Source organism: Lonchura striata, chromosome 1A (assembly GCF_050655825.1).
Source record: "Lonchura striata isolate lonStrDom1 chromosome 1A, ASM5065582v1, whole genome shotgun sequence".
In the NCBI taxonomy this organism is placed as follows: Eukaryota; Metazoa; Chordata; class Aves; order Passeriformes; family Estrildidae; genus Lonchura; species Lonchura striata.
Window position 1 is genome coordinate 73,744,567 of NC_140741.1, and position 20,027 is coordinate 73,764,593.

At 46.6% G+C, this 20,027-nt stretch overlaps 1 protein-coding gene across 4 annotated transcripts in view; it reads right to left on the reverse strand.

Moving 5' to 3' along the window:
* The window catches only part of PLXNA4 (plexin A4), a 476,129-nt gene that overhangs the window by 48,436 nt on the left and 407,666 nt on the right, over positions 1 to 20,027 (reverse strand). For all 4 annotated transcript variants that reach the window (XM_085569917.1, XM_085569916.1, XM_077783705.2 and 1 more), the window contains exons 17-22: positions 16,048 to 16,141; positions 15,103 to 15,342; positions 13,548 to 13,694; positions 8,058 to 8,292; positions 6,509 to 6,651; positions 2,951 to 3,219 (exon numbers count right to left, since the gene is read on the reverse strand). In XM_085569917.1, coding sequence (XP_085426043.1) covers positions 2,951 to 3,219; positions 6,509 to 6,651; positions 8,058 to 8,292; positions 13,548 to 13,694; positions 15,103 to 15,342; positions 16,048 to 16,141 — 1,128 coding nt within the window. The remainder of the gene's footprint in view (positions 1 to 2,950; positions 3,220 to 6,508; positions 6,652 to 8,057; positions 8,293 to 13,547; positions 13,695 to 15,102; positions 15,343 to 16,047; positions 16,142 to 20,027) is intronic.

The following is a 20,027-nucleotide window of genomic DNA, read 5'->3' on the forward strand; positions in this document are numbered from 1 at the left end:
GTTCCAGCACGTGCAGTGGAGAAAAAAAACAAGAGAAACCAAGAGAAACTTGGGGAAACCCAAGAAAAAAGAAGAGTCCCTGCCTGGAAGAATTAAAGTGGGTCCTCCTTGTCACGGCTATCACCAAAGCCATGCAGAGGTTCTTTCTTGTTGCTGCTGCTCTCTGCCCAGAAAATCTCTTTGGGGCCATAAATGTCATGTGGAATGAACGCTGGACACAGGTGAGGTGGGAAAATCACTTCTACCATCTCCTTTCTTCTGTCAAACTCCAAAACTGCAAAAGATTCCCTTTCACAGACTCATGGGGTGGAAGGGAAGCATCAAGTTGAATCCAGCTTCTCCAAAGAGCCATCTGAGGACCTCACACCAACATCTGACCCAAGGCACTGAGCTATTCACATGTTCTGTTCTGGTTCTGCTCATTGCAGGACGTTCTTCTCTGACTTCTCCTGGTGCTTCCAGGCTTTGGAACACAGGATGTGCCTTCTTTGTTCACTGGCCCTCCTTCCAAAGGCCACCATTAATTTCCAACAGAGAGGATTAGACTTAGAAAAGAGCTGGAGGGAGGAGAAAGAAAAAAGATGGGATGCTCAGAGTGAGCAACAAGGGAAGACAAAGAGATGGAGAAAGGGGAAGGAAAAGGAGGCGATGAAGGGGGGAGGCAGGGCCATCCAGCATCAGAGCAGAAGCACAGGCAGGATGCCTGGGGACAGCTGGAGGGTGGTCACCAGCTGGGCTGTAGGGCTTGATCACATCAGGGAATCAACTGACACCAAAGCAAAGTCCAGCCTCTGCCCCTGGCATTGCTGCCCTGAATGCCAGGGAGTGCCTTCTGCTCCTTCTCTGCTGGTTCTCCACTGTGGGCCATGTGCCAGATGAAGAAACTCCCCAGCCCAGCAGGCACCAGAGATTCCTCTGTGTCCAAGCTGTCCATTGCAATCAACTGGGGGCTCCTCAGAGTCAGCTCTGAGCTGTGGCAAAGGCCACTCATCTCCAGAAGATTCCCCCTGATTTTATTTGAACCAGGAGGGTTGGTGCAGCATGTGAAAGAGAGATGAATCTGGTCCTAAAGGGAGAAGAGGCAGCCCTTTCCTAGGCAAGGAAAGGACATTAATTACAGAGCAGGAGATTCCAAATTTGAGGTTTCCCACAGAACTGTGGAGTTTACACCTTAGACCAGGTCAAGAAGCATAAATACAAACTTGTTCCCTGTTTGAAACCAGTTCTGTTGTCTCTCTCTTCTGCTGATTTCCACTAACTCCCAGCTCTGGGAGAGAAATGAGATCCCACAATGCAGCTGAAGACTTTCCATGTGTCCATAGTTAACTCAGGAACAAGAGACAAAGCTGGAAAATCCATGTCCCAGGCAGGAGATGGAAGAAGTTGATTCCTCTCACCAGGGATTTAATAGACCATATATGTGATATTCCCATAGGTCCCACACAACATGATCGGAGTTTTCAGATTAAAAGGAAATGTAAGTATAAATTAACATCTTAAGCATGCAAAGAGCCTAGAATAAGAATCAAGATTTTTCTGTCCTTGTGAAACTTTCAGGAGGATCCACATGAAAATCCAGAGGTAGATTAGTTCTGCAATTTTTGATCATTGTCTACTTTTTGGTTATGGAGGAGATGGAGCAAGATCTACATTTCCAAAGATGAGTACGATGTTTATGTGGGTACTGTGGGAAATAGTAAAGGTTAAGAAGACTTCCAGAAAGCTTTAAAAGCAGGCCTTAGAAACAGAAAGAACAGAAAACGTAGAACTAGCTGCAGCTGCAAAGTCTGAAAGTAGAAAAAAGTTACAATAGTCCAGCAAGCGAGGACATGAAACAATAGCCTGAGTTTTAGCCTTGGCTAAGGTAGACCTTAAGACTGCAGAAAAATATGCTTAGCGAGATAGCAGAAGGTTTTAAGCATAATAATGAAGTATTGTGTATTATTATTAGAAAGCAGACAAGCAAGCATTGTATGAAGTAGGTGTATGTGTGCTTTTAGTAATTGACTAGAACAATTGCCTATGAGCTTTAGCAATTTGCTATTGGCTAGAAAGTTTTTCAAATGTCTGTAACAAATTTTCTTATGTTGGAAATGGGGGTACTCTATTCCTATCTGTCAGAGGTGGGGCAGTTCTCTGCTGTCCATGGGGCAGTTTTTTCTTTACATCTCCCACAGCCCATCCTCCCTCCAGGAGATCTCTGCTGTCCATGGCCACTGAGTGTCCCTGCATGGCTGAGAAAATTCCATCATCCATGGGGAGATGCTCTGCCCAGGGGAGGAGCCAAGCATTCCTACCTGGATCCAATCTGACCTGGGAACAGCACAGCAGCCTTTGCCCCCTGCATTCCCAGAGGAGCAGCTTCCTTCCCCCTGCATTCCCAGAGGAGCAGCTTCCTTCCCCCTGCATTCCCAGAGGAGCCCAGGCCCATCTCCCCCAGCCCTGGAGCTCCAGAGGAAAACTCCCCCCTTGTGCAGGATCCTGCTCCAGCAGAAGCACAGCTGGCCCTGCAGGAGGGCTGAGCCCCCCTGGGATGGGGCTGAGCCACCTCCCTGACCCACAGGGGCTCAGGGCATTGCTGACCCTGGCACTGGGTTCTTTTTTGTACTATTACATTTGTATTTTTAATTTTCCTAGCAAAGAGCTGTTATTCCTATTCCCATATCTTTGCCTGAGAGCCCCTTAATTTCAAAATTAGAATTCAGAGGGAGGGGGTTTGTATTTTCCATTTCAGGGGAGGCTCCTGCCTTCCTTAGCAGACACCTGCCTTTTCAAACCAAGACACAAAGAAATCTTTGGCTGCTGCTGGTTGTACATCAGCTATTGCCATCTCCCAATTGTCTCAACAATGTAATGAGGCTGCAATAAAGCTCAAGGAACCATCCTGTTAATAAAAAACCCCAACAGAGAGACAGCCCTCCCAGCCCAGCTCATACCCAGGCATCCTTACCTACGGAGCAGCAGCTTGGGGTGGTTCTTGCTCTCCAGGTTTTTGTCGATGAGGTCGGCCAGGAGCTGTTTGAGGACGTCGGTGGCGTACTCCAGCTTGCTCTGCAGCACCGTCATGATCAGCGAGGCCACGTTGCCGCGGTCCCGCATGGAGAAGCTGCGCTGCGACTCCAGCGTGCGGATGAAGGACAACAGGAAAACCTTGTTGTTGATGAGCTGGGCAAAGAGCTTCAGGCCCTTCTCCACCCGTTCCTGCCGGTAGCCAGGGACCTGCACAAAAAGAAAGGGATTTTCTCCCTTTTCCTCATTTTCCCACTGCTGAATTGTCCTATCACTCTCTCTCTCTCTGCTCTCATCCCTCCAGCTCCTCAGCTAAGGAAAGACAGGAAGGGAATCCATACATCATCTAAAGATTAGGAAGCCTGAGAAGACTCCCAGGCACATCCAGATGATTTTTCCAGTCCTGTGTTCCTCTCTCTGGCCACAGAGAGAAACACAATTTTCCCAGGCATCGTTCTGGGAAAAGTTGTGAGAAGATCAAAGAATGAAAAACAATTCTTACCTTAACTTGCTGTACCTGGTATTGTGAACATGTAGAATGTGTTATGGAGTTTTGTTTGCCAAGGGTGGTTTCTTAATTAGCCAATGGTGATGCTGTTTTAATTAGAGGACAAATTAGGTCTACCTGTAGCCAATTAAGAGTATGAAAGTATGGGTTTCTTAATAAAGATTATTATGATTAGCCTTCTGAAATGCATGGAGTCCATGCTAATTATTACCCAGCCAGGCGCCCGCTTGCTTTGACATACACCCCAAAGAGATTTCTGGTGCCTAAATGTGTTGCCATGCCACGTTATATTTTCATTTTAGTAGACTGAAGTCTTATTCTGATTTCATCCAAAACTTCTTTCTCATTCCTGCAGGAAACCTGCTTGCAGAGGTTTGGGGTTCAGCTTTAGGGAGCTGGAAGAGGCGGGAAGAGGAAAGAAAGCCCAGGATGAGGTTTTGAGGAGATGAAGAGATGCAGTGAAGCACTGGCTGAGATGGTGACCATGGAACTGAGCCTTGGTTTGAAGAGCAAGGCAGGTGAAGCTGTGAGAGAACACCCTGAGCTCCAGAAGAACCTCTGGGTTTGGGAGCTGAGGTGTTTTGGAGACAGAGTGATGGATAAGTCTTGTATTTCTCAGCTGTGAGAGGCTGAAAAACTCATTTTTATATGGAACAATTTAGGACCTCAGTGTTGGACTCTGGGCTCCACAGAGATATTTTTGATCCTTCTGGCTCTAGGCAAAGACGGAACCTAAATAGAGAACCCCAAACTCATCCCTCTACTTGCTGAAGCTGTTCCAGCCCTTAAAAAGCTTTTCTGGAAGCTGGAGGGTCTCACCACAGAGCAACACATGTCACCGAGGCATATATGAATTAATAACCACCCAAATTTGGCACTTTGATACAAAATAAGTTGGCTTGCTTAAACAGCCAAGCAATGCAAGACCCCTTATAGAGTTGTTACTTTTTAATTCTGTAAATTAGAGTTCTGAACTCTTTGCATCCAACAAATAAATTACTTCCTAAATAGATTGAGGCAACCAACCAACCAACAAACCACCACCACCCATCCCGCCAATAATTATTTTTAACTCACTTGCTTGAACATTTAATATTGTCTATCCCAGGGTTATTATGGAGAATTAAAACAAAATAACAAGAAAAGTATTTTGTGCTGCATCTGGAAGCAGTTAATTAGCAAATGAACTGGAAATAAGTAAGACCTTCTCACTGTGGGATCTGTGCCGGGGCCTTTTGCAATAAATAGCAATTCCTTCTGGGTGCTACAGAGAAGGGAACAGAATGTGAGCTGCCTTCACGTTGGTAGCTAAAGATTCTGACACTGAGAGAGCTGGTGAAGCTTTACAAAGGATTAAGAAAAAAAAAAATGAATGGAATGAAAGGAAGAAGAGATCAAAGGTGTTGGATTGAAACATTAGCTCAGTGTGTGTCTACATAGGGGAGCATCTGTGCTAAGGCCTCTGCAGGGGTCAGATGCTGCTCTGTGATCAGCTGGATGGGGTTAATGAATGTAGGGATGGAAACTGGCTGTGAGGATAATGGAAGTGTTTGTGTGTGCACACGTGTGAGAGGGAGGTTCAGCACCCCTTGTTCCTCCTCGTTTGTTGGAGCTGCTCGTCCTGAAGGAAAGCAGCTGGATGCCACTCAACCTGCACTCCAAATCTGTATGGTATCTATGTGTAACTCAGCCTCCTACCCAGTCCCACAAGCCCTCCTTGATGACAGATCAAGTTTTTTAATGTCTCTCTTCACACAGTCGGATGAATTTTGGCTCTTCCGAGTGGCAGGACCGAAGCTGAGCAGGCATCTCTGATTACACAGCCAGCCAAGCATGGGCCTGCCTGTGCCAGCTCCTGCTCCTCCTTCCTGCCAACCAAGCCCAGTCCTGGCCTCCAGCAATCTCCCAGGCCCATGCCAGAGCCTCTCTGGAGCTCAGAGCCTGCCAAAGGCTTCGCAGACAGCTCAGCCAACACCTTGGCCATGGTGTGGCTCCTGATTCTCCAGCCCAGGTATTCCTAGAGCAGAGTCTGTCCATCTGCCAGAGCCTAGAGCAGATTTTAGCCTGGCAGACTTCACCTGGGCTCCCATCAGGCTCCTGTCACCACTCAGGTGATACAGGCTCTGTGTAGACCCCAAGATTTGTGAACGACGTCTCACAAATCTCCATCCAGAGAGTCGGGGTGGAGGAGAAAGATGAGGGCAGGGTATGGACAGACTGACAATGACCTCACTGCAAACCAGAATGCAGCAAAGGTGAACCTCTCTCAGTGACAGGGAGTTATTTTTGTAGGGGTTGCCACAAAGAAAACCTGGTCTCTTAGTAGTGTGAGGGTCATGCAAAGCTGGATGACACAGGCAAACATGCTCCTCTGTCATACAACAGGTTTTCCTTGCCCCTGCATGGCAGAAAATATTAAATCCAGTCTAAAACTCAAGCCACAGAAGAGTTAAGACCAAAGAGAAGCTTAATTGAGTAGGCCTAATGGATATGGATTTATGAGTCTTCCAAATAAGTGAGTGATCAGGTAACAAGTCAGCAGGTAACAAGTGACAGGATGAGAGGAAACAGTCTTAAAGTTGTACCAGGGGAGGTTTAGACTGGAAATTAGGCAAAAAATTTCTTCATTGAAAGGATGATCAAATGGTGGAACAAAATGTCCAGGGGAGTTGTGAGATTACAATTCCTAGAAGGTTTCAAAAAGTGTGTGGATGTTGCACAAGGGGACATGATTTAGTGATGGAATTGGTAGTGTTGGGTTGATGATTGGAATTGATGGTCTTAGAGGTCTTTTCTAACCTAAATGATTTTATAATCTAATATTATCTGAGATAACAGCAAATATTTCCCCCTTCGACCCAGATTTTTAATTGAGGACCTGTTTCACCCCTTGTAAAGTCATCACATCCCCACCACTGACGCAGAATCTCTGGAGCTCAGGACTGAACAGGGAGGCATGAGAGGAGCTAGAAGCAGGAAATGTTGTTTTACCTCCAAATCCCTTAGGACTGGATGATCTTCAATGCCAGGGAAAAGCACTCTCATCGTGTAGGTTCGGTAGTCGAGGAAAGGGATCCCAGCTCCATCCAGGTCACTCGTCAGCTCATGGATATCTGTCTGCAGCTCTGCAAAGGCTGGCACAAAACCAGAACAACTCAGGGCGCAGTGAAACTCCGGGTCAGCCTCACCAGAATAGGAAAAACCTCTGACCCTCATGAATGAGAATAAGGAATAAGGCAACATGTGGAGAGGAAGAAGGTGGATGAGAGCAAAGTCGCCTTTCCCACAGCACAGCCTTTCCCCGGGGACATGTGCCAAGGCTTTCTTTGGATTTTGAATTATCAAATCCAGTTAGGAGAGGGTGGAGAAGGTCTGAACTAAGGTGAAACGAGGACAAAAAAATCAAAACCCTACAATTCCTACAAAGATTTGTAGGGACGGTATGTTTATTACAGCGCTGGCCTCATGTGGGGGATTGTTCTCCTGTAAAGGACATGTGTGCTCCTGAGGAATTTTGATCTTTTTTATTACCCCTTAGTAGTTTACATATGCATAGAATTTTACAATAGGCTTATGCATATTCATTCTATTGATTTAGCTTTATACTTGTAGCTAGTTTTTTATCAGAAAGTACAGGAAGAACTTTTGGGTCACCCTGCCCTGCTTGCTTCAAGGTTTGAGGGATTTTTTTATCTCTTATCTCTTCAGTTTGGAAATTCACATTCTTTCTCTTCAGCTGGGGCAGTTTTACTAGTTGCAGAGTACTGTGGAGTTACTAGACTAAAACAGCATATTTTACTTATGTTAGCAAGCTCAAAGTTGCACATTTTACCTAAATATAAATGGATATCTACCCTGTTAAATTTTCACTCTGTTTCAAAGGGAAAACAGGGAAAGCCAGATTAGATCCAGGCTCGAGCCACACCCACGATGTTGAACCACCCAGGGTTCAACACCATGGTATTTCAGCTCAAAGCTTTGTGACTGGATGTCTCCCTTTTTCCAACACTGACACAGGGACATCCTGCCTTCCTCAGCTGTCCAAGATTGAAGACCAAGATGTTTCCTATCACCATCCAAGCAGGAGCTGCCTCTGGGCAGTTTTCCTTGTCTCCTGTTAATGGCCCATCAATGTCTTCCACATGGCTCAGAGATAACTCCAGGAGCCAGTTCTGTTCAACAGGTGATCAAGGACACGCCTCAGACTCAGAATAACATCAGCCCGTTGTGAGATGCTCCGCCCAGGGGGAGGAGCCAGGCATTCCCACCTGGATAAATCCAGGGATTTCTAGACCCTTTCCACAGGTTTCTGGGGAGACACAGCAACCACATCTGCCATCCCAAGAGGACTGCAGCCACTCCAATTAGGACTGCTACCAGCGCACTGGCCAGAGGGGTGTCAGGTTGTATTCTGACTTTGTCAGTGGTCTTCCTTTGTATCATTGCATGTATTTTGTCTTTTTCCCTTTTCCCAATAAATTGTATTTCTGACTTCGAGTCTCTCACTGGTTTTACTTTCAAACCAGAACACTCAGCCTACCTTCCTTGCACTCCAGGGCCACCCTGGACTCCAGGTTGTCCATCTGCATCTGCAGGCGCTTGAGGGTGAGGTCGCTCTCCCGGGACTTGCGCTTGTACGCGATCAGCACGGCCACGATGAAGATGATGAGCAGCCCGCCGGCCACTGCGATGCTGACAATGGCTGGCAAGCTGAGAGGGCTGTCTGGGGAGATGTAGACCATGCCTGGAGAGAACTCCATCCCTCCTACACGAGCCTGGAGGGAAAACAGCAAAGAGCTGCATTGAAACTCTCAGACGAGCAGGAGCGCAGAGGAGTTCTGTCATCATCCTGGCTGAGGGTGAATGGTGACATCCCCTTGTCTCCCAAGCCAAAAGAGGAGGTATTTGGAACAGCTTAAAAGCATTTGAAATGCCAGGCAGAATCACCTCTGTAGGCACTCACCATGAATCCAGCCACAAAACGACTTGTGGTGAAACAAGTCACCAGCCACAATTTCTCCATATCAGTTCCTGGATTTTTCATTCCCCAACCTGATGTGTTGTATGGGGCACTGATGTCACTCAGCCCCAAAATACACACAGAACACAGAGCTCAAGGTATGGTCTGATGGCTCCTAACCTCACAATGGGGCAGAGGATAGCTGACCCAGCGAGTACAGTGGGACTGCAGAAATCAGAGAGATAAAACTGTACTTGGAAGCCTCTGGGATAGTGAAAAACCACCACAAACCCACAAAGCCTGGCCCATTCTCTTTACAGCCCCTATCTTAGCCACACATTGTCAGGGTGACTGCAGATGTGCACCAGTAAGAGTTGAACATAGCTTTTTGTTCTCCATGTACTCCCAGAGGTTCCCAGAGCTGCTTCCAGCCTCTGGAAGAAGCTGCTGTGAAAGGGGCTTGGTTTTAACAAGCAGGAAGAAACTCTGCGAGCACTCCTGCTGCAAACCCAACAAAATGTTCTGCTGAAGCAAGTCCCTTAGAGCCCTTCTTTACAACATGAACACCACTCCCAGCAGGAATCCCACAGGACACCGCTGGCTTCAGGCTACTACAAGGCTGTTCAAAGCTGTTTGTAGAGCAGGCAAAGCTTGAGTGGTGGGAGAAAAGCCCTGCTGACTGGCCTGAAGTATAAAAAGGCTTCTAGGGCTGTGTTGTGGTTTGGGACTGCTGGTTGTAGGTCAGCAGAAAGCTTGAAGGACGATGAGCCCATCACTTCACCCCAGCTGAGCTGTGTCACAGAGAGGCACAGCTGGCCCTGCAGCCTCTTGCTGCCAGGCAGAAATGCACTTAAGACCCCAGGAATGGCTGTTTCCTACTCCCAGTGTGGAATTAAACTGTTTTCTTCCTCCACCTTGAGGAGTTTCCCCTCACATTTCCTCATGTTTCTCCCCCACAACCCTGGCTGGTGTTCAGCCTTGTCCTGCATCCCACTGGCTCTCAGTTAATCTCCTGGACACTTACTAATCCCAGAGCTTCCCACATCTCAGCTCAGGCACCTACTCAGGTTTCCTCTCTAGGCTGCAGGAGGAAGAAACTGGCCCAGCTGGAGCCAGCAGAAGAGACTTCAGAGCAGAATCATGAATTAATGAATTTTCCCAGGTGCTCTCCACCCCAACCCTTCCTGGGGACATGAATCTCAGTGACTTTATCATCTCCCAGAAGTTATTGCAGTCCCAGTTGCAGCCTCGGGGAAGAAGGTTGTTTTGTTCTACCACCAGGTGTAGGCTGCTCCTCAGTGGCCAAAGAGACAAAACTACAACTTGTCATGGACAATACCAAAGTGAATGTCTGAAAACAGCGAATTTCCATCCACAAGGCCCTCTCATGCCATTTTGGGATGGGGTCTGGAGAGATAAAGTGTCTGCGATAAAAAACAAAACTAATCCTAAACTCACCTGCTCAGTAATAGTTTCAAGATGACCAATTGCTACCATGACTTTGATGGCTTGTAAAGCATTTTCAGAGGCCAAGGAAACTCAGACACCCAGTTGGGATGCAGCAGTAATGAGTTTTCCCATCTATTTCAAGATGCAACATCCAACTCACTTATAAATCCTGAGGTTTGTTGTTGGAATGTGGCCTGCTCAACTGAGAAGACAAACTGCCGAAATCACATCCTAATCCATGCACTGGAAGTTGTTCCCTTTTGCCCTAGACCACTGTCCCAAAATTTTCTCACAACTCACATGCTTTCCTTCCTGTCAGTGGATCAATAAATAGCTTAATTCTTTTTCTTTCTCCAAGCTCTGCAGTCAGATGAGTCCATTCAAGGAATATGAGAGCAGACTCAAACAATCCAAATCCCAAATCCCAGAGCAGATCCATCCTCAAAGCTCGTCTCCATGGGTGGGATTTCTCTCACCAAATATTCCGCGTGCACATCCGAGTTAGACACTGCAGCATGATTCCAGAGTCAACAAAGAGAAAAACCACTTTCAGGATGTGATTTATGTGAGCTGCTCCTGACACCTTTGACACTGGGACGAGGTGTTTCATTCAGTGGAAGTTCCCATTTCTCTCCATTAATGATAAGGGGATCTAAGCTCCAAAAAAGCAGGTGTTCAAAGTTAGGCCCAGCGTGTTCCCCTTCAAAGGTGGTTTCATCACTGGGAAGGTCTCTCAATCCACAAGTGAAGCTGATCTGAGGGAATCTGGCTCTTGAAGAAGAAAATCTATGAGACTGCTGTGTTATTGTTAGCTTTCAAAAGAAACAAGAAAATATGCACACACCACCCTATTTCACTTCTTAATCCATTGAGTGTTTCTGGAGGAAACTATTTTTAACTTCAAGAAGACTGACTATGAACCCACCAAAGAACAACAATCTGGACATTTTTAAAGACTATTAATCATGAATTTGTCCCAAATTACACTAAATATTCTAAATGGGCTCTGTCAGAGCCCAGTTTTCTCCAAAGAAGTCTTAGTGGACGCCTGTAGGAGTTCAGGAGTTCTGAAGGAGTGTCTTTCCTGGTGCAAATTTGGCCAAATAAAATTATCCCTCTAAGGATGAGATGACTCACACCCTGACCTTCAGCTGCTGCATTTGACCATCTCTGTGTTCATTATAGAGAGTCTGGTGTACTTTCCAGGCTGTGTTAGAAACCAACAACCCTTCAGATGTATTCCACATCTTCCCTGCAGACCTTCTCTGGAGTAGTCACTCGTGGACCTTCCTCACATCTCCTTCTTTTCCTTGGAAAAACTTGCCTCTGAGTTTTATTCAGTCTTTTTAACCATCGCCCAGGCCTTTTATTTCTTTGCTATTTTTTTCAAATACTTAACTCTGTCATTGTGTAAAAGACAGTTCAAAATCAGACAGCTCAAAAAAAGACAGATCAAAAGCATGTTGACATCAGCGTGTGTCATTGCCACTACTCCTTCCTTAGAAATAATCTCTGTGTTGCACCAGCTGACTCACTCCCATGGCTCCCTCTCAGCTTGTGCCACCTCATTTTGCAAATAAAGGGTTTGTTCAACAATTTCCTCAAGGTCAGAGACTAAATCTTTGGCAAAATCAGGAGGAGGAACTTCCATCAGTTATCCTGGCCATCAAAGAGATGTTTTGATACCTTGAGAAAGCTGAGCTAGAGCAGAGGCTGGGCAGAGTTAAAGAATAAAGCAGGGATTTATTAAAGGATCTCCTCCATGGATCCACCTTGGGCAGCACCAGAGCCCAGCCAGGGCTGCACCCAAATGAACCAAAATGGCCCCAAAATGAACCAAAATGGCCCCAAAATTCACGAGTGCTCCCGGGGCTCTCCCTGGGATCAGTTCTGCTCCATTGGCACCTTGGAGTTCATTCCCATTCCAGCTCCAGCCCATCAGTCCCACCCTGCTTGTTTTTCTCTCTCCAGCCCACGGTGTTTGTGCTCCTGGGCTGAGGTTTGGATCATTTGTCCTTGGTGCCCAGCTGGAGCAGGAATTGTTTTGTGTCCCTGCTCTGTGCAGAGAGCTCACCATCACCAAATACGAAGCTCAGAACTACACACTTAAGCATCACAGAATGTCAAAAATATAAAAGCTAAAACCTAAGGTATCAGTTTATGTGAAACATGGTCCCAGCCTGAGCAGCAGAGATGCTGTGCCATGCCAGAGGAGGCATTTTCCAACCCTGGTTCCAGGTGCAAAGTCCATCCTTGAGAACCTCCATCATCTTCCCAGTTTCCCAGCAGTATCCCTCTTTAACCAGCATCCTCAAAAAGGGATTGTTTTTTCATCTTTGGGTTCACTTAAACTGTCCAAAGCTGCAGGAGCAGGGAAGTCTTCCCAAGTAGTGCAGCCTGGCCAGATGTCCATCACCCTGGATCCCCAGGGGTTGATTATTGCTCACCTGGCTTTGAGTTTTGTCTCCCCAGGATTGGCTTTGTCCCTCTCTGACACTAACCATATGCTTAATCATATCCATGAAAATGACAGGGAACACTTATTGCCATGCTCAAAAACTTTGCTTTTCACACAGAGAAAATCTCTCACTTCATTATTGCTCTTCTTGGAGAGTCTTAATGTGCTTTGCAATGAATTGAGAGACATGGTGTATTTGCATGGCTGGAGAGGATTATTGCCTCTATTTTCCAGATGACAAACTTTGGCACAGAGAAGTTAAGTAGCCACTACAAGGGATCCCAGCAGCAGCCACAAACAAGACCCAAAATGGTCATCATGAACTCTGCTTTCTAAAAGTTCCCAGAAAAATATTTTTAAAGATCAAAGTCTCTGAGTCTCCTTGTACTGAAATAAATAAATTAATATGATACAGCTTTGGGAGGTGCAACAGAAAGACAGTTGTTCACAAGGTATGAGAAACACTGATGTCAGTTGTCAGCTTTTGTTGTTCCCACCCACAGCTTGGTACAACTCCAGGGTCTTTGCTGATATGAGGTTTATCAAGCACCAGCATCAAGGAATTCAAATTATTGAGAGGAAAGTAAGAAAAGGAGTAAATAAATAAACGGTGAGAGGAGGAGCAGCTCCCTCAGATGTAATCACCAGGTCCACTCTTCACAGGTTCCAGAAAGGATTTGTAGGAGCACACTAAGTTTTATAGAAGTCAAAATTCTGAAGTCTACTCACACTATTGTCCACATCCTGCTTTTTTATTTTTTCCTCTCCTACATAAAGGCAAATTTTAGTCATCATCCTGTCAACAAAGTGGTGGGAACTGTGCTGAATTTAATAATTTTGTGTAGGAACATGTTACATGTGGTCTCACATGAGAATCCAGGGTTCATACAGCCCATACAAAAACAGAAGAGAGGCAAACCCTCCCCTTGGGGTTTGATCATGAAAGGTGTCTCACTGTCCACAAAGACCTCCAGGTCACTTTTCCACTGTTGTATTTCTCAAAATTACCCTTGATGAGAATATTATACCAAAAAGGGGCTCTGATGTTTCTAGGAAGGAAAACAGTGATGCAAACCCCTTGGAGCCCTCTGCCAGCTCTTCAGCTCTGCTGTGCCCTCCCAGGCCACCCAGGGAGAAGGGGCTGAGGGTCAGGCATCACTTACCATCACCTTGTGCCTCCCAATGAGGTTTGGAGACTCACAGAGGAGCTGCACGTCTGACACAGTCACTGCACAGGGCTTCTCCCCCACCAGCACAGTGTAGTTCAGTCTGGCATTGCCTCCTGCCACCGGTGGGATCAGATTCCTGCCCTGCACAGAGAGGAACATCACACCCCAGAATAACCAAATAAACGTAGGAAAGAGTTTTCTTTGCCCCTCTGGTTGATCCCTGGGATACAAGTGTTGATATTGCATTGGTGTGGATGGCTGATCCCTGACACTGCTCCAGGCCAGGCTGGATAGATGGGGATAGATGCTTCAGCGCGTCCAGAGGAGGCAATGAGGCTGGTGAGGGGCTTGGAGCACAAACCCTGTGAGGAATGTTTGAGGGACTTGGGGTTGTTCAGCCTGGAGAAGAGGAGGCTCAGAGGTGACCTTATTGTCCTCTACAGCTTCCTGAAGGGAGGTTGCAGACAGGTGGGGTCGGTCTCTTCCACCGGGCATGACTGACAGAACAAGAGGACACAGCCTCAGCTACATCAGGGAAGGTTTAGGTTGGATATTAGGAAAAAATTTTTCACTGAAAGAATAATAAAATACTGGAATTGTCTTCCTAGGGAGGTGGTGGAATCACCATCTCTGGTTGTGTTTAAAAAAAGACTGGAGTTGGCACTTGGTGCTATAGTCTAGTTGTGGTGTTGGGGCATGGGTTGGACTTGATGATCTTAGAGGTCTCTTCCAACCTCATTATTCTGGGGTTCTGTGATTCTATGGGGCTTGGAGCAGCCTGGTCTAGTGGAAAGTTTCCCTGCCCATGGCAGGGGGTTGGAATGAGATGGCCTTTAAGGTCCTTTCCAAGCTAAATATGAATCTATTATGACATTTGTAGTTCGCCATTTGCTCACACAGGGAGGAAAAGCCAATTTAGAAACTCACACAGAGAACAGCGTGAGTGGTCACAGACTCAGAGCAGTCACAAGGGCCTGTCCTGCTCCTCCCTCTCTGCAGCTGAGTGGGAAATGTTCCATCTAAGCCCTGCACAATAAAGCCCTTACTAAACACAGCCAGGAAAGTAAGTCAGACTCCTTTCCAAACATGCAAAAAGCATCTGCAGGTAAAATAACTTTTTTTGCATATTCACATGTAAAAATACCAATACAGAAATGCTGTATTATAAAATTCCTTCTCTGTATTGCTCTGACATTTACAGAAATGGCAAAAGACTGGTTTGGGCTAAAACAGGGGTGAGAGGAAGGTCTTGAATGTACAAGAAAGGAAACAGTTGGATATTTCACTGTCAGCCACATTGCAAAGGTAGAAGATGTTTTCTGGTGAACAGCAGTGGGTACAAACTTAGGCTGCACACAGGAGTTTATAATTCTTAGTTATGGGTGTGGGCAGTGCTTGGTGTTTGCTGATGGTGACTCTGATATGGTTCCAGAAGGGGCAAGGAATGGAGGAAATTTTTGGGGTGCCATCAGGATGATTTAAGGGGGTGCTGGCAGGCACAGAGAGGCAGGAGGCAGAATTTCAGTCCAGTCCTTGGTCCCCATCTCACCTTCAGGATGATGGGACTTCCAGGCTTCAGCTCCAGGATCCCTGAGGGATTGAAAACCTCGAAGATGGGGTTGGGGTAGTAGGTAAAGTTGGTTTTGTTGAGGATCAGCAGGGACTGCACATTGTCAAGGATGAAACCAAACTCCTCCGGGCGCTCAGCGAGCTCAGACTGGTGATTGGGGTCCACAGCCAGAGCTGGGGCCTGGCAGGTCATCTCTGTGCTGTTCTGCACCTCACAGTTCTGGGGAAAGAGACCCAAAACAAGGAGTGTTTATGGGAAATGCACCCACCCTTCCTGATGGCTCTCAGGGAGAGGGAGGAGCAGACCCCCACGGTTATCCTGGGACAGGCTGGTGCTCCACTGCTTCCAAACATTCCCCATCCCACAATCAAGGCTGCGCAGGGATGAGGAAAGCCTTGCTGGGGCAGGTGTGTGGAGCAGTTTGCACTTCAGCAGGGCCTCCTGTGCCTCGTGAGAGAGCTCAGCCTCTGTTGCCAGTGTCAGCATCCTTCCCTAACTTTGTTTCTTTCCAGAAACAGAAGTTTCTTCCCTCATTTTTTGCACAGCACACATCAGTCAAAACCTTGCTACCACCTCGCAACTGGGTCTCACACTCAGGTCATTTTTCCAGAAGTGTTTGTGCAGTGCATGCTCAGATGTGTGCTCAGGATTCCAGTTTGGATATCAGGTTACCTGAAATGAATCCCAGCAAGCTGGAGAAGCAAACACAAAGGTGAATGTCTCAGAAGACCCTGAAGTTTGGTTCCAGCCCTGCCAAAAACCTTCTTTTTTGTGTGTGTCCTTCAGGGATGAGATAATATTTCTGGAAACAAATCATGCCCTCTTTTTTTGGGCTGCAATAGGAGATTTCAAGCTCCAGAGGTGTCAGCCAGCCCCTGTCCCCACCGTGGCATGTCCCCTCCCCAGCTCTGTGGCTGTACTCACATTGACATGCTCCTTTCCTCCGTGCTTTGCCCGGATCTGAGGGTTTTGGATGAGGTCCAGGTGAGTTCCCCACACAGCAATGGGAGTGTTGCCACTGGAGAATAAGAAATGGAATTAAAGAATGAACCCAGCTAATAGATGTCAGAGCTCACCACATCAGGGGTGGGTGATCTGTGTTCCTAAATGTTGGTTGCAAAGTGTCTGACCACGTCTGGCGGTCCCGTAGAGAGGGAAGGAAGAACAAAACAAATAATATTCCACTCATTCATAAGGGGAGAAATAAGTAAAGACAAATGCTTGCTAAAACTGCCATGTCAGGCAGGGTGGTTCTCACTGTCAGGATTCAGCAATCACAAGAAGAACAGTGGAGATTTAACACAAGGCATTTAAAATGGTCCACAGGCTGTATCTCCTATATCACCTCAATCAGCCAGAGAATTATAAAAGATCCTGAACTGGAACTCACAAGGATCATCCAGTCCAACTCCTGGTCCTGCACAGATACCCCAGCAACCCCACCCTGGGCATCCCTGGGAGTGGTGTCCAAACACTCCTGGAGCTGTGGCAGCCTTGGGAATGTGCCCATTCCCTGGGGAGCTGTTCCAGTGCCCAACCCAAAAACATGGAAACAGCTCTTGAGCATTCTGGGTTGAGGGCTACAGCCCCATATCTAAGCTGCTATCAAACCTCATCTTGAGCATGACAATGTCACATCAGTGAACTCTTTGGTGCCACCAGGGAACCCAATCCTGCAGCAATTACAAGAAATTGAGCCAAAGTCTTCAGCTTTGGTGTGCATCAGGCACTGGCTTGGTGTGGGAATCCAGGGATTCCCTCTGGCTGCCCTGGCTGCCCTGGGACCCTGGCAGGGGTCAGGAACCCCCTGGACAGAGCCCCCAGAGACACTGTCTGTGATCTCTGTCCATGGAAAAGAGTTTTCAATCTTACAGGATGAATTACAAGCTCTGAGTGCTTGATATAAGTAATAATTAAGTGTGGCACGGGTGCAGAAGTAAAATTTTAGGAATCTAGATGAGGGGTCCAAAGGGGACAAGATGGAGGAAATTGGGTGTGCCTTGTCCTTTTTCTCCTTCTTCATGCCCTCCATGTCTCACTGTGGTGTTGGCATTTTTCTGTTGGTTCAGGCTGGGGACACACTGTCCAACGTAGGTGACAGATATTGGCACGTTATTGTAAATGCAGCCCAGGGAGTTTCTGGTATTGAATGTTTGTCACATCCCACTGAGGGCAGAGCCCCACACACTGCCCTGTAGGACAGAGCTGGGCAGGGCAGCAGAACATGTGAGAGATCAACAGAATAAACAACCTGGAAACCAGCACAGACCAATTATGGCTTCTGCTTTGGCAGCGGGGCTGACAGACAGAGACTTTCTACAATCTCAGAATCATCAATAGATTCTGAAAGCTTGGTTTCCATGTGGTGGCCCAACACGAAGAGAGATTCCCAGTCTCTGTGTCCCCCTTGCTCAAAGGCCAATTTCCTGAGAAAACCAACTCCCACAAGCCACAGCCCACAGGCCTCTGCTGGATTTTCTCACTTTTATGGGGAGATGTAGCTGGAGCCCCCCTCACTCCCTGCAGACACTGTCACCACGAGGAAGCAGCTCTCAGAAACACCCTTCTCTCCTTTCCCCTGCCTCTTCCAGCTGCAGCCAGCAACTGTGGGACTTCAGGGAATGGATGGGGAGGAGGAAGGAAACACCAAAGGACCATCCCCAGGCTTCACAGGGCTGGCTCTGAGCACCACATTAAGGAGAAAGGCTCACCACAGGCAGCTTTGGCCATCCCAAATTAAAGCAGCTCTGATCTGTCAGGGTGAGCTCTGCTGTTACAGCATGAAGTGGGGGCAGATGATCCAGGGGTGAAAGGAGAAGTTATCCAAGACAGCAAAACCTTCACCTGCCAGGGCTCACAGAGCCAGGACAGGAGGAGGAAATGTCATCAGCAGACAGCCCCATCTCCGAGGGTTTCCCAGGGTGAGGAGTGCTCTCAGCAGCTCAGCACCTGCCTCTATAACTCCCTTTGGAAACTGTCCAGGATGCAGTTTATTTCCTGCTGGGAAGGGGAGGCCATGAGGAAATCAATGGGGTTGTGAAAAGAAAGCTCAGAATCCCTTTCCTGCCTCCAGGTAAAGCTGCACGTACAGGAAAGGTGAAGCCCTTGCATTATACATGAGAAAACACCAGAGAATAAACAGCCTGGAAGGAAAAAGGCAACAAATCTCCCCCATTTCTGACCTTTGTTTTCAGTGTTCCTGATTTATCTTCCATTATTAATCAGCTGGGGAGGCAGGAGTGAATGCAAACATGCACAGAAGAGCTGTCAGGTCTGGGTGAGCCCTGCTCCAGCCCCTCCAGTGGCACCCACACTGATCAACCAAAGAGTTTTTGGGTTTATCCAAAGAGAGTTGGCACAGCCACATCTTTCAGCAGATACTCATGGGACACTTCTCTGGGAGGCTCCTCATGGTCTTTCACTCAAGGGCTGGACTGGTCCATGCTTAGGGAAACATTTGACCTTGAGTTTTGCAGAGTGTCTCAAATTTTTTCTCTCTGAAATCATCAGCTATGATGGAATATTGCTAATGGGAAATGTTACAGCAGACCTACATTTTGTTGTTTCCATCAGATGTGGATGAGGTTTTTTGAATGCACAAGGGATCCTAATGAAGTCACACATCTGCTTACAAGAGCCCTTGCCTGACTTACAGAAAAAATACCCTCTTCCCAAAATTCAGCTTCCCTGTAAAGATTCCTGACATCATCCGGGGAGAATTCTTCAAAATCCAGAAGTGTATAAACCAAATTGTTCTTTCTCCACTGTCTTCTGAATTTTGGCTGTGAGCCTTTATATTAATAATAAAATAAAATTTTATTGCTATTATTATATAATTCAATAATAATATCATTCCTAATGTAATTAATCTCTGCTGATTCAAACTAAAAGGGATTTTATATCTTTACTTGGCTGAAAGTTCTACGTGTTCCACAAAAATCCAATGTGTGAACACACCTACAGGTATATGTGTCTATATAAAGACAAATCCTTTTATTTAATCAACCAAATCTGTGCACACAGTTTTAAACCCACGTGTTAAAAATCCTCTATTTGGGTTGGAATCTGAGCTTGCAGGCTCAGACCACAGGTAATAAACACAGCCAGAGCACCTGACCAGAGAGAGGGAAAGAAAAAAGGTAATGTATTTTATTTTGTTTGCAGAAGACTTAAAATTACCCCCAAACCCTCCCTGGTTTGAAAATAAAGGAAATAAAACTCTCTTGACTTGAAAATCACCTGCCATTGGCATTTGTGCCTGTATCTGGATGCTCAGGCAGGTGGGAGCAGAGCCTGGAGACCTGCTGCTGCCCAGCAAAATAACAGAGGTGCCAAAAGCCCTCAGAATTTGACAGTTTATTGCCCCTGAGTATCATTTTCTGCCTGCAGACTCAGGTAATTGCTGGATGAAACTCAAATCAAATGCAGATCAAAAGTATTAATGGAGCCTCATAAAATTTTATTTACTTGCCAGCCCAGCATGTGTTTTTTTGGTTTGGTTTTTTTTTTTTTTTTTTTTGGCTATGGAAATAAATTAGCAGTAATCTTTTCTTTATTGTTTTGAAAAATAAAGGCTTTAAGCCAGGCTTAGTACATTCATTCACTGGTTTTGCCAAGCTGGTTTAGTGGCAACCACCTCTCCCTGGGAACAGCTCAGCCCCACAGTTACAGCACCTAAAACTGTCCCTGACACCCCAAACTCCCGTGGTAATCCTGAATATTCCATCTTCTCTTTGTAGGGTTGTGCACCTTTGGAGTGACTCCAAAGTCCTTAAGAAGGAAGATCAAATTGGGTAGGTGTGCTTAAAAATGCTCAAGCTGATGCTTCCTGATTTCAGAAGAAGAAAGCAAAGGAGAGAGGTTGTGCCCAAAAATGCTCCATCCCTGGAAATGCTCCAATCAGC